The sequence below is a fragment of the Microtus oregoni genome, unplaced genomic scaffold (genome assembly GCF_018167655.1).
Source record: "Microtus oregoni isolate MIOR12 unplaced genomic scaffold, Mior012 000034F_ref0000314, whole genome shotgun sequence".
Classification (NCBI taxonomy): Eukaryota; Metazoa; Chordata; class Mammalia; order Rodentia; family Cricetidae; genus Microtus; species Microtus oregoni.
Genome location: NW_024543093.1, coordinates 22,050,036 through 22,065,288, shown reverse-complemented (window position 1 = coordinate 22,065,288; position 15,253 = coordinate 22,050,036). Strand labels below are relative to the sequence as shown.

Here is a 15,253-nt window from a genome sequence, read left to right as displayed (position 1 = left end):
TGCACCATAGATTACTCTCATAATTAAACTCTCCATGGTGGGATAATATTAAAAAGACTATTAGAAAAAATGTAAAAAAAAAAAAAAACCCTGCCAATATACTCTTTCTCTGGCAACAGTAGATTTCTGAAAACATAATAATGAAAAAGCATATGTGTAAGCTGAAGATATTTTGAAAGCATTGACCTGTGTAATATCATGTGACCTCAATGCAGCCTTGTTTCTAAACATGGTAGGGACACTCTGAGCAGTACAGGCTGTGACATTGCACCTGACCTAAAAACCTAAGCATATTTGAGGCTTTTTCTTTTTTTTATATGAATAAAAGCATCTTTATTTTTATTTTTTATATGAGTATTTTTTTTTATTGAGAAAAGAAAAAAAACAGTCTCTGCCTCCCAGTCTCCCAATTCCCTCCCCCTCCTCCCAACCTTCTCCCTCTCCATTCCAAAGAGCAGTCAGGGTTCCCTGCCCTGTGGAAAGTCCAAGGTCCTCCCCTTCCGTCCATGTCTAGGAAGGTGAACATCCAAACTGGCTAGGCTCCCACAAAGCCAGAACATGAAGTAGGATCAAAACCCCGTGCCATTGTCCTTGGCTTCTCATCAGCCCTCATTGTTCGCCATGTTCAGAGGGTCCGGTTTTATCCTATGCTTTTTCAGTCACAGTCCAGCTGGCCTTGGTGAGCTCCCAATAGATCAGCCCCACTGTCTCAGTGGGTGGGTGCACCCCTCGTGGTCCTGACTTCCTTGCTCATGTTCTCCCTCCTTCTGCTCCTCATTGGGACCTTGGGAGCTCAGTCTAGTGCTCCAGTGTGGGTCTCTGTCTCTATTTCCATCCATCACCAGATGAAGGTTCTATGGTGGTATGCAAGATATTCGTCAGTATTGCTATAGGATAGGGTCATTTCAGGTTCCCTATCCCCAGCTGCCCAAAGAACTAACTGGGGACATCGCCTTGGGCTCCTGGGAGCTATTCTAGGTTCAAGTCTCTTGCCAACCCTAAGGTGGCTCCCTTAACTAAGAATTGTGCAATCTTGTGCAACCACTCTGGAAATCAGTGTTTCGGTTTCTCAGGAAATTTGGGATCAACCTACCCCTGGACCCAGCAATACCACTCTTGGGAATATACCCAAGAGATGCCCTATCATATGACAAAAGCATTTGTTCAACTATGTTCATAGCAGTATTATTTGTAATAGCCAGAACCTGGAAACAACCTAGATGCCCTTCAATGGAAGAATGGATGAAAAAAGTGTGGAATATATACACATTAGAGTATTACGCTGCGGTAAAAATCAATGACTTCTCGAACTTTGCATGCAAATGGATGGAAATAGAAAACACTATCCTGAGTGAGGTATCCCAGACCCAAAAAGATGAATATGGGATGTACTCACTCATAATTGGTTTCTAGCCATAAATAAAGGTCACAGAGTCTACAATTGGTGAACCTAAAGAAGCTAAATAAGGTTAACCCAAGGAAAAACATATCGTTATCCTCTTGGCTATGAGAAGTAGACAAAATTGCCGGGGAGAAAATTGGGATCTTGGGGGTGGGGTGGGATGGGGGTAAGGGGAGATGGGGAGAGAAAAGTGAGAAGTGGAGGATGGGGGAACTTGGGGAAACAAGATGATTGGGATAAAGGAAGGGTGGATAGGGGAGCACGGTGGCTTTTTCATATATTCTTAAATACATTGCTTTTGTTGCCCTTATTTAAATGCAACAACTTAATATTAAATTAAATGGATAGAAACTCAAAGCGTTTTCACTAAAATCAGGAACAAGACAAGGCAGTCTACTCTCCATATCTGTTTAATAAAACTTCTAGCTAAAAACAATAAGGCCACAAAAAGAAACCAAAACACTAATGATGTCTTATGTTGGAGAGAATGTGGAGGAAGAAGAGCACTCCTCCTTTGTTTGTGGGAGTGCAAATGTGTATAGCCAGTTTGGAAAACAATATGTCAGTTTCTCAGAAATTTGGGAATAAATCCATCTCAAGACTCAGTATTACCACTCTTGGGCATATACTCTAAGGATGTTCAATCATACCACAAGAACACTTGCTCAACTATTCATAGCAGCATTACTTGTGATGACCAGAACCTGTAAACACTATTCATAGCAGCATTACTTGTGATGACCAGAACCTGTAAACAACTGAAGAATGGATGAAGAAAGTGTGGCACATTTACACAACAATATTACTCAGCAGTAAAAAAAACAATGACATCATAATATTTGTAAGCAAATGGATGCAACTAGAAAACATTTATCCTGAGTAACATAGCCCAGTCCCAGAAAAACAAACATGCTACATACTCACTCATAAGTGGATAGTAACTATAAAGCTAAAGATATCCAGATTACAGTCCTTTAAAAGGAAACTGCTCTTCAGGTGTGAAGCTAGGAGAATTTTGCATTTATATCTTAGAGGCATACACACATATTGGCCACATAAGTTTCCTAAAGCAAAACCAGGACTCAGGGGTGCAGAATCCAGAGGGAACCTGACTGAACTTCAAAGAAACTGACAGGAAATTGAGATCATCTTGATACAACCAGATTGAAATTTAGTCATACGTAGAAATTAAAACTTCTGAAAACATGTGCCTCATTTGGTTTTTGATGGCATGTTCTTTATCAAGTTTTGAGAAAAGGTCACTGTATTTTATGCATTGTTGGATTTGGAACGTTCCAGAAGACATGTATGCCCAGAGTTTGGTGGTAGCCAACAATACATACATGTCTATGTAAGAGATATAAGCTATAGCATACACCGTGCCACTTTAATAATCTGTACAAACAAAAATGGTGAAGTTTTTTGTTTTGTTTTTTACTCTTTAGACAATATTATTTTATAGACAATGACTGGTTTTGTCCTCTGGGTTTGTAGAAATAGATATGACATTCCTGTGACCAGAAATAAGAATTGTGTAATCTAATTAGATACTTGTGTGAACTAGATTTATCTTTAACTTATCAGAACTTCAACTGGCACACCCTGTGCAATATTAGGCCCCACTGCAGACAGAACTGTCTTAGACTATATATGCCATGTCCATCCTTTTCCTTCTCTTTGTAGTAAGTTTGAGGAGGCATGCATACATTGTTCTTAAAAGCAAGAATTAAAATTCCATCAATAAGGGTTCTCAGCATTCATGGTTTGAGAATAGTTATAAAATAAATGATGGTTATGTTGATTAGAAATATAAAATTACCCTTTTCTCATAAGAGGTTCTTCAATCAGTTAAACACTAAATTTTAATGTAAATCAAGGAATTTGTCTTTTATGTATACACACAAGAAAAATGAAAGCAAGTAAGTTGATAATCCACACAAAATATCACGGCATCATTATCTACCAGAAAAACATTAGAGAAACTCTTAATATTTACCAGAAAAATAATAAACAAAATTTGTTGTAACAGTCAAACTTAGAAAAGAATACAACTCAGTCGGGCAGTAGTGGCACATGCCTTTAATCCCAGCACGGGGGAGGCAGAGGCAGGTGGATCTCTGTGAGTTAGAGGCCAGCCTGGTCTACAAGAGCTAGTTCCAGGATAGGCATGAAAGCTACAGAGAAACCTTGTCTTGAAAAAATTTAAAAAAAAAAAAGGAAAGAAAGAATACAACTCTCATATCTAGTACATAATTGATAAGTTTTAAAGGATACTAAGAGAAATAAATCAGACAGGAAGAAAAGCTATGATTATGTAATTATATGATACATAATTGTGATTTACAATTCATGAGGTACCTAAAGTAGGCAGTTCTACAGACAGAATGTGGAGTAGAGATGATTAAGCCAGAAGCAGCTAGGGAATAGAATCTGTTTGCTACTACAGAGAAATTCATGAGACAATGATGACCTTTACACAACTTTGAGAATTCTTTTAATGGTATTGAATTGAATACTTGACATAGTTAAAATGATGTATTGAATGGTACATTAAAATTGTAGCTGAAACTATTAAAAATGACAATTTTCATTCTCTCTGTGCTTTACCGTAATGAAAATTTAAATTAACAAATACCTAGTAAAAATTATTGCAAGTATTCCAAAAATAATAGAGTTTAGATTTGTTATGTTTGAGAATATTGAAAACAAAACAAAAAATGTGATTTCAGTCTCTTACCTCCCCCGGTCAATTGTTAGTGACAAGAATTCAATAAACTTCTTGGGTATTTATTTAATAGTTTACTTACCTTATACATGAGTAGTCTTGATGACTAAAACAAAAATGCATAAAAGCGCCTCACAAGCCCGGCGTTGGTGGCGCACACCTTTAATCCCAGCACTCAGGAGGCAGAGGCAGGCGGATCTCTGTGAGTTCGAGACCAGCCTGGTCTACAGAGCTAGTTCCAGGACAGGCTCCAAAGCCACAGAGAAACCCTGTCGCGAAAAACAAACACACAAAAAAAGTGCCTCACAAAAGACCAGTATCCACATGGATATAGGCAGTTCTCACTGTATAGACAGAGGCTATTATAGCTTCTTCACTGAAATGCATGTGTTGGTCCTATGTTAATGCGACAAAATTCCAAACTGTAATGATAGTCTGATAAAGTACATGAAAATTAACACTATTTTATAATGGCATTTATAGATATATTAATGTATTTTGGGATAAAGTAACTGATTCCTCATTATAAAAGCAAAAATTAGTATTAAAATGAGCATGGCTTAAACACACATTGACTATTATTTTTTTTTCTATCCATAGTGGTTATGTCTTTGACTATGATTACTACAGAGATGATTTCTACAATCGGTATGTGAATTTTTCAACCCTTTCTTTGTAATCTATATTATATTCTATTTTATGCATTTTATTTACTGAAGCTATTAATTAAATTCATGAAATAACATTTTGTGATGACAAATTTGAAATGTCAAGTTTGTACAACTGTGTCATAGATACATCTTCAATTTTTGTTATATTTTTGACATGCAGTAGATATTGCAATTAGAGCATTACAGTTAGCTAGCACTGAAATTTTGTTGGTAGTATTGAACAACATATTAACCATCTAATTATTTTCAAGATCAACTGGTGATTTAGAATTATGAAAACTAAGAGTTATTTTGGTTCCAAAAGAAAGATGAGAGAGAGAGAGGGGGAGAGGGAAAGAGGCAGAGAGGAAAAGGAAGGAATGAAGAAATGAAGGAATGAAAGGAAGGAAAGAGGGAAGAAAGAAAAGAGGGAAGGAAGGAAGGGCAGCAAAATCTAAAATTCATCTGCTCTTATGATTCTTTGAATTTATTTAAATCAGAAGCTTAACAGCGCTGTACAATTTGACTCTGCCCTGAAAGTACACAGACAAGTTGCAATAATATATCATTTAATGCTTTAAAACAATACTTTAAAATAATTGATCAAATTTAAAACAAATTCTCTTGAGAATTTAATTCATATCTTTAACTAAGACTTATCAGAATCATTCTAGATTATAGACATGTGCTTTTTCATCAGGTGACGTAGGATGAGGAGCAAGCATTGCCTTGTGCTCTGTGAGCCACTGTGGCTCCTATGGAAGTTATATCAGCGTCCGTGTCTCATCCTAACTGTGCACGGGTTTTCCTCCAGTTTTTTCCATATGAAGTTCTCGATTAACATCACTTTTCCCCATAGCTTCATTTGTTTCCTCACATCATATACATTTTCATTATTGATAGCAGCAAGAATCATTTCATTCATTTCACTGGGTCTACATATGGATGTCTTCAAGGAGCATGCTAACACGTTTTTGCTCAACTGTTTCTTTAATTTGTCCATTTACATTTTGCTTCTATTTTACTTTCAATGTTATGACTCTAAAGTTATTTGAAGCACCAATTATTTCTATTTATTATCTGCTTTTGTTAAATGCTATAAACAGCTATAGCTCCTTCTGCAGTGTAAGGCTGATCATATTTGCCTCCCTATCTTCATGAGCACAATAGTGATGTTAACTTGTGTTTGGCTAATAATGTATACTTAAATTATGCAGCTCACTAATCTCATTAAAGACACAGGGTCCTTTTGTTCATTACAGATCGAGGTAAACTCATAGCTTGGTAATTCATACTGATGCCAGCATACTTCATGTGAATTCACAGGGGAGCAAAAGTAGCTCCAACTTGTATGTGAGGTTAATGTAGCCCAGAGCCTGTGTGGGGAGTGAGTTCAGAGCTGGATGAAGCCAGTTATCTCTAGTTTCTCATGTAGGCAAAAGCTGTTCTGAAGAATATTTCCCTCAAATTGTTTTATTTTTGACATTTAATAGCTTATAATAATGCGCTCTGAAACCAATGCCTACATCTGGCAACATTAAAATAAGTCCATCCCCTACTGAGAATAGACAGTATGGAGATAGTCTTACATTTATTGAAAGCCTTAACTTTTAATAGTTTCATAATTATTTCCCACTGGAACTCTTTTAGTATGGAAAACATTGTTTTAATTGTTCTGTATAAATTCTCCTCTGATATATACTTTTCAATAGGATATCAAAATGTCATTCCATTGGTCCCTTTTTTTACTGTTCCATTCTATACTTAATGAATTTCTACTTAAATGAACTTTGTTTTATAAGGTAGGAAATACATTTCTGTTTTTCTAAAAAAATCAAATTTGCAGTTGTCTCATTTTTTAAAGAAAAGACAAGATATGGGGCTTGTAGGCTCTGTAGATAAAGGAGCTGTGCAAACCTGGTAGCTTTTGTTCAATAACCAGGACCTACAGAAAGGTAGAAGGAGAGAATAAAAAGAAAGGACTGACTCCACAGTGTTGTTTTTTGACCTCATTGTGGCATATGCCTCCTCTATCTAATGCACACACACACACACACAAACACACACACACACATGCCGAGAATAATTAATTAGCTTTGTTAAGAATATAAAATATCCATTTTACTGTTTATAAAAAATAGTTATCCAAAACAGAAGGCAAAATAGACCTTAGTTTGCAAGGACCAAGAACCATAAACAGTAAAAGGATTATGGAGAATGAAGCTCTCTGAAGACTCTCCACTGCATACAAAAGCTAACAACAGCCAATTTTCTGTTATTTCTTTGTCTTATATACAATCTACTTGGTTTCTAAGTGAGCAATAGATCATTATGATTATTTTACTAACAGATTATCTGAAAAGTGTGTTCTTTCTCTCATTAGTTTCTCTTTCCTTTCTTGAATACTTGGCCAAGAAAAACATAAGCATCTGCCATCAGTTGCTTAAGCCCTTATAAACCCAGAATTCCACAAGTTAATCAGGGGAGAAAGGATGGATAAGATAAATAGAGCTGGAGGCATGGCAGCATTTAAACACAGATATTCTGCTCAAGCTACTCTCAGCTTGTGCTTTTATGGAACTTTTTCCAAATATCTTGTCCAGTACTACAAATTGAGGTGTTATTTAATACTGCAAAACCTGCTATCTGGTCATGATCATTTTTAACTCATAAAGTTAAGAAATAACTAGCAATAGTACTAGTGTGTTTTTAGTACTTAAGCAATGAAAAAGGCCAGTATAAATTAAAAATTTTAACAAGAATAATAAGTGTGTTTTATATTGATATTTATGTAGCAATGTCTATATATATGAGGAATAAGATAGTGGCACAATAGTTCTTCCTTTATAGACCATTCTTACACCTTGGAGAGGCATTCCATCTACAGCTCAACACATCTGCAGAGTGAACATTCTATTATTATTCCTAAGACCGTGTTAAGAAAAGCAAGAATGTACACTATTTATGTTTAGCAGAGAAAAATTACATTTAAAAAAACTTACTAAATAAGAATTAAGAATCTGAAAGAGCAAAAACATTTTGGCATAATGGAATTAACAATTGTTAGAAGCAGGCACTTGCTGTTATTAAAATCCACCATAGAATAAAGGCATTGCTGAGCTGAAATTATGAGTACAAATTTCTACTCAGGCCATTCCACAGTACTTCTGTGGAACTGGGACTGGATTTCTAAGGAAGAGACATAGGCTACTGGTATGGATGTCTTTGACAGAGTGTAATGAAGCAAATTCTGCCATTTTTGCCAACTAGATTCTTCTGTTCCTTTTGGGATAAATCATGATTACAGGGGTAAAGAAACCAAACGAAACTGGAGTGATGTTGATGATGACAATGACTAATAAAATGCTCATTTTCTTGTTCCATCTTGAATTCTTCAAATTTACTGATTAAAACAGGAAACCAGATACTCACTGTGTAGAAACATGATCTTGGAGAATCACCACTCTACCTATAACTAAAGGAATGTCACATTTCAGAATCAGTAGCTTCTTAAGTGACACATAGATGTTCATATTCCCATCTAACATTTTCATGTTTAGGCAACCTAATGTAATTGAGTCATTTGAACCATATATAGTTTTATCTCACAATTATCCTGAGTAGTACATTATAAAAGCAAAGCTCAGTTATTATTTTCCAGTCTTCCTTCAGTGACATTTTCTTTTCAAACACAAGTTGGTTGAATTGAGTGCAGGCAATTGTATAATGTGAGAGCCATATGGTACCAAGTACATTAAAAAGAGATTTGCTTCAAGTATGCTGAATACTCCAGAGAATGTCTTCAATCTCTGGAAAATTGGAAGCTTAATCCAATTCTCATTTCAGTTCCACCAGAAAAACCACCAAGTGCATTAAAAACTGCTGGTGAAGAATGAAGTACTGTTAGAAAAAAGAAATGTCATGGAAGCAGGAGAACCTGTACACTGTTAAAATGATTCCACATGGGCATGGCTCAGTGCTGGAACATTCTGACCTAGTGTTGCTGCACTAAAGAAATGTTACTATGGTTTTAGTTAATGAAAAAAAGTTAAAGTTAAGTTGTTTCTGAGCATCAACTGTAGAATACAACATATATTCATTATACTGGAAAATATGTTACCAAAGAATATTGTCTGTCTCATTTGCAAACTTAAATTATCGAGTGATAGAATGGTGTCTTAATTTACAAGCATAGAAATAATAGTGTGTGTGTCTGGGAAGCTCCTGGTCTGCAGTGAGAAGATAGGAAATTGACATCTAGACGCTTATGTGGCAAGAGGTTAATTTTGAGAAAAGTGTCTCCTCTATGTTTTCTTTCATGAAAAAAAAAATTAAATCCCAACCTTATTAAGTAAGAAGTAGAATTAAACTATTTTAGTGATTTTTCTTTTTACCTCAAATAATCAGATGGACATACTGCTTAATTATCTAATGTTACATATTAAATAAAGCAGATAACAATGTTGATTACACTAAAGTAAAAAGTCTTGCAGAAATGATCACTTTAATTTGCAGTCAATTGCCTTTTAAAAGTTTGGTCAAGAAATATTTACATATGAACAAGAAGGAAAGGAAGCAGAAAACTTTAGAGAGGTTTAGTAATTAAAAAAATAAAAGTAATAAAATCACCAATATCCTGATGAATTTTAAGAATAATTTGTTTTGAATTTGTATGTAGTACTTATACTTAAAGTGGGCAGTTTACCTTGTTTTGTGGACTCTAGTTTCCGCAGTCAATCATGCTAAAGGTAGAATTTAGGGATGAAATAGGAATAAACAAAGAGAGTCAGTCCTCTGGGTGTTTGTCATGCATATGTTTCCAGACATCCTGGTGAGAAGCCAGCCTCTGAGCAGCTTTTATTCCTTACTAAAGATGCTGTTAGCTGTAACTACATAGCAACAATGAATTTGACTCATGTAGAAAAAGAAGTATTTCAAAAGGGAAATTTAGGATCAAATGGATATTTATTAAGAAGTTGTTGAAATTGTTTCTGAAAATTTACTAATTTGCGATATAAAGTGTGCACATATCAAATTTCAACCTTCAATCTTTTCTGTGATTTTGAAATCTTTCTCTTTATCAACAAAAATATAAGCGTCAATGCAAAAAAAAAATAAAGACTATGAAAGAGTCTGGCAAACTGGTATTGATTTAGTAGAACTTCTACTAGAAAAATAAATACGTCATACCAAATAAATCTGAAGAAGATCATTTAGGAAGGCTGAGAAATCTTTTCAATATACCAAATAGACAAATCCTTTGTGCATGTCTGTAACTGTCCTGCAGTTTTGGTTATGTGAATAAGGATGAAATGGCTAAAAGGAAAACTCAGATGACAGAGCTTGTTTTGTTGTATAAAGTTGACAGATACAGTGTCATGTTCATGTATTTTCCCAAAACACAATTATTGTTAAAGCCTACTAATAATTATTCTCAAAGTAAAATCATATTTGCTTGCTATGTTTATGTTAATATGGCACTAAGTGGCTTTTATATATAACATACTTGTTTTAAGGATAAGGGATGAATTAATACCTTTCTTCTAAGAGAAAAGCTACAACCATTTCATCAAGTAAATATGAAAATTAAGTTGATCAGTTTTTAACATTTTGTGGGAAGTAATAGTATTAATCTCTATTTAAAGCAAACAAGTAAATGTTTGCTTTACACAAACATTTATTCAACACAAACATTTGTTCAAACATTATTCAAACACAAAAAAATGTAATTTTAAAAGTTTATGAAATGAAAATAAAATCTCCAAAATTATTTTAAGGGTTGCAGCAGTATTCTTACTGCATTTATTTCACTGACAAATAGGGGGAAGGAAGGCTTTTCAAGCATTCATTTAAAAATAACCTTGGGAAAAGGAAGATATGAGTGGCTTCTTAATAAATGTTATCCATTAAACAAGTATCAGAAGAACTTTTTTTCTGAATAAGCACTATTAGGGAAATCTAAGGACACACAAAGGAAAAGTGTAAAAATATAGTTGTAAGAATGAGTGAAATAATACGATGACAAAAAATTAATGACTTTAGGCAACCTTTGAATTTTTGCTTTTATTCCATTGTGCTTTACTATAATTTTTGTTGACAGCCAATAATTTCAAATGAGCTGTCCTTACTGCAATGCTATTTATAAGGATAAAGTAATTTATTTTAGAGTATATTGTGAATTTTTTATAAAAATAAAAACTAAGCTGTCTTCTCCTCCCTGCTACGTCCTTCTGCATTAAAAATTTTAGCCCAAATTCAAAGTCCAGAAACTGACCCTTTCCTTTTCACATATTGCAGTTTTTGCATTAGAGTAATGCCCAGCTTCCTTCCTTACACTTTTGATAAACTCAGAGGTGCCCAAAGGTTTTTTCCCCCTTTTTTCTTATTTTTCCATTCAATAATTTCCACTTCCTCCCCTCCTCCCATTCCCCTCCCGCTCCACCACTCACCCCCTCCCTCTCCCTCTAGTTTTTTTTTCCTCTTTTTTATCATTATCATCATCACGAATTTTCACATCCTCCCCTCCTTCTACCTCCCTTCCCCTTCCCCCATTCCCCCTCCCCCTCCCTCTCCAAAGAGCAGTCAGGGCTCCCGCCCTGTGGGAAGTCCAATGTCCTCCCCCCTCCATTCAGGTACACGAAGGTGAGGATCTAAACAGACCAGGCTCCCACAAAGCCAGTACATGCAGTAGAACAAAAACCCAGTGCCACTGTCCCTGGCCTCCCTGCCAACCTTCCATGTCTGCCACGTTCAGAGAGTCCGGCCTGACCACACGCTCCATCAGCCCGAGTCCAGCTGGCCCTGGTGAGCTCCCACCAGATCAGCCCCACCGTCACAGTGGGTGGGCGCACCCCTTGTGGCCGGCCCTGACCGCCCTGCCCATGCTCTCCCTCCCTCTGCTCCCCATCAGACCCCGGGAGCTCAGTCCAGCGCTCCAATGTGAGTCTCCGTCTCCATCTCCATCCATCATCAGAGGAAGGCTCCATGGTGACATGCAAGACACCCATCAGAGTGGCTATAGTATAGGGCCAGTTCAGGCACCCTCTTTTCAGCTGCCCAAGGAACAAGCTGGGGACATCTCCTTGTACACCTGGGAACCCCTCTAGAGTCCATTCTCTTGCCAACCCTCAAATGGCTCCCTTAATTAAGATATATACTTCCCTGATCCCATATCCACTCCTCCTCCATCCCAACCATCCCTTTCCCCCAAGCTCTCCCCATTCTGCCCTTCTCCCTTCTCTCTCCCCATCTCCCCTTACCCCCGTCCCACCCCCACCCCCAAGCTCTCAATTTTTGCCTGGAAATCTTGTATACTTCCAATGTCCAGGAGGATAACTACAAGTTTTTTTTGGGGGGCGGGGGGTTCACCTTCCTATTTAGCTTCTCTAGGATCATGAATTATAAGCTCAATGTCCTTTATTTATGGCTAAAATCCACTAATGAGTGAGTACATACCATATTCATCTTTTTAGGTCTGGGTTATCTCCCTCAGGATAGTGTTTTCTATTTCCATCCATTTGCATGCAAAATTCAAGATGTCATTGTTTTTTACCGCTGAGCAGTACTCTAATGTGTATATGTTCCATACTTTGTTTATCCATTCTTCCATTGAGGGGCATCTAGGTTGTTTCCAGGTTCTGACAATTACAAATAGTGCTGCTATGAACATAGTTGAATAAATGCTTTTGTAGTATGATTGGACATCTCTTGGGTATATTCCCAAGAGTGGTATTGCTGGATCCTGAGGCAGGTTGACTCCCAAGTCCAAATGGATTAAAGACCTCAATATAAATCTGACCAAACTGAACCTGATAGAAGAGAAAGTGGGAAGTAGTCTGCAACACATAGGCACAGGATACCACTTCCTACGTATAACCCCAATAGCACAGACAATAAGAGCAACAATGAATAAATGGGACCTCCTGAAGCTGAGAAACTTCTGCAATGCAAAGGACACTGTCATTAAGACAAAAGGCAACTTCTCTTAGGACACTAAGAGAGACTTACATAGATCTAATTTACATGGGAAGTAGAAAGAGACAAGATCTCATAAGTAAAGTGACAGCATGAGGAACCTGAGGGAACTTTGAAAGGGGGAGGTGTGAGGCATGCAGGGGAGCAGAGAAAAATGTAGAGCTCAATAAAAATCAAATTTAAAAAAAAAAGCTTTAACACTGTGAAGACTGAGTTAATTTAACATGACATACCATCATACAAAGCTGTGCATGCTGGCTATTCCTGGTCTGTAATGAGAGAAGAAAGTTCGGTACTTTCACTGTTGTTCAGAGCAGCTTAATAAAGGAGAGTTTGCCGGGAGGTAGGAGAAAAACAACAAAACACTTAAACTCTAATGTTTTCCACAGTCATGGAATTAATTGGTGAAAATCCATCCTGATTCTTTGACGAAGAGAGCCACTAGACATTGAGAGAAGGGACCCACCTGGAATGCCCAATATCAGACAAACGTTGTGGAACACAGCCTGTAGAGTGTTACAACACATTGACAAATGTTTCAGTGACCTAGAAAGTGTCTTTTAAGGTTAAAGGGCATTGCAATTAGATTAATAATGAGTGTGGAGGTTCATTTTCTCATCACATCCATCAGGGTTCTTATCTGTCTGAATCCCCAAAGTCATTGCTCTGCTTATTATCTTTACACAATGAGTAGGTTTGCTTACTTAATGAACCTCTTTAAGGCACATGGAAAATGAGGGGAAACTTTTATTTCAAATGATAATTTCTGATTTGAAGAGATGAACAAAATATCCTATTTTCTTCCTTTTGATTGTTTTGGGTATGGTGCTGCGGCCCCCTCACTTAGGGACCACTATGAATTCATCTTACAAATAACTAATGTACGCCTTGTTTTGTGATTGAAATGAGGGGCAGATTTTCGTGACCCTTCTGGTTTTCAGGTCTTTGCTGGTATGGCCTGTACTCATAACCCCTTTCTGTTCTTCCAGCTGTGGACTTCAAAGGGAACCCTAGGGTACTGACATCCACTGCTCTTTGCCTGCAGGCCCCCGCTGTCTTGGACTTTGCCAGTTAAACAGAAAGGGTTTCTCTTGATCTCTGCCACATTTGACTTCTTTTCCTTTCTAGGCATGTAGGAGATTATCTTTGTTTTAAAAAGCTCCTTTTAAACTTAAGTGTTCTCCTTTTATTTTATGATGTAATAGCTGTAAATATTTAACAAACTATTAAAAACCAGTATACACTTTTATTGCTTCCTATATTATTTTCAAAAAAATTAACATTTTCAGAATTATATGTTCAAAAGTAATACTTTTATAAAATAATTTCTTGTGAATTTTTTGTTATTTTCTTCCTGTTCTAATTTCTCTTCTCTGAATTTTATTTGAATTTATTCTCTGGATTTCATATTGATTTATATATTGACTGCTTAAAATCAATTGCAAAACTAAAATTCATGTAATAGTGTCAAAATAAAATATATAACAACCATAAATATAAATCAATACTATCTTTCCTTTTGTTGTTGGTAATATAATTACATACCTTATTTGATAGCAAATATTTTTTAAGAAATAAATTAATAAATATAAGCCAGCATTTTTTTCCCGAAGGTGTTATATTCTCAAATATGCTGTCATATAAAATTTTGCTGCATATGAGTTTGCAGAAGTGTTGATATGAATCATTCAAATCTCTGAATGACATATTTACATATGTGAGCTAACATCCCTATACCTTTATTCATTTTGCTGTTCAGAGAAATCCATTGCTGTGGTGAATATTAGTTTTTCTTTTAGTCATAGTAGGAAATTAACTGATTTTCTTTTCAGTTAGAAACATTTTATTAACTTACTCTACAAATGTCTCCATTTTAATTTGCATACCTGGAAAGCACTCAGAACAATGATTTGAACAATTATCAGTTCCCTCTACTCTTTCAGCCAACATCTGTACCCTCATGCTAGCTGTTTCCTTTAGCCTCAGTCACAGAGTGGCCCCAGATTAGCTTCAGCATGGTGAAAACCAGGACAAAATTTAATACGGTTCCTATACTTTCTTCTTAAGCTGATTTTATTTCTATTTTTCCCCTCACACAGAGAATTTCTTTTTGCAGTTTTGCTCATGATTTTGTATAATCATTCTACTCTCAAGTTAATTTAATAAGTGCCCAATGTATGTATAAATATCCAAGTGTATGTTCAATATTAGTGTAAATTTATTTACTTAAGCAAAGAAAAATATCAAAGGACACTGAGTCAGTCTGATTTCGGCAGATTTCATTCTGTTATCACAGCAAAGCTCCTTTCCTATATTACAAAAGTTCAGAGTCTGGTTAAATTCTAACATTCAGAACAAGCATCCTGTTGCTTCCTGAAAATAAACTGACTAATTATAAATAACTTGTGTGAATACTAAACAAGGGTAAAATATATACTTGCAACAAAATTTTACAAGAGTGTTCTTTGAATAATTCCATTTGTTTCTAAGAATGGTTCGGCA

The 15,253-nt window shown here is 36.0% G+C and overlaps 1 protein-coding gene across 10 annotated transcripts in view; it reads left to right on the top strand.

The window, feature by feature from the left end:
- The window catches only part of Ralyl (RALY RNA binding protein like), an 816,282-nt gene that overhangs the window by 712,157 nt on the left and 88,872 nt on the right, over positions 1-15,253 (top strand). For all 10 annotated transcript variants that reach the window (XM_041630372.1, XM_041630373.1, XM_041630374.1 and 7 more), the window contains one exon: positions 4,728-4,775. In XM_041630372.1, the coding sequence (XP_041486306.1) occupies positions 4,728-4,775 (48 nt within the window). The remainder of the gene's footprint in view (positions 1-4,727; positions 4,776-15,253) is intronic.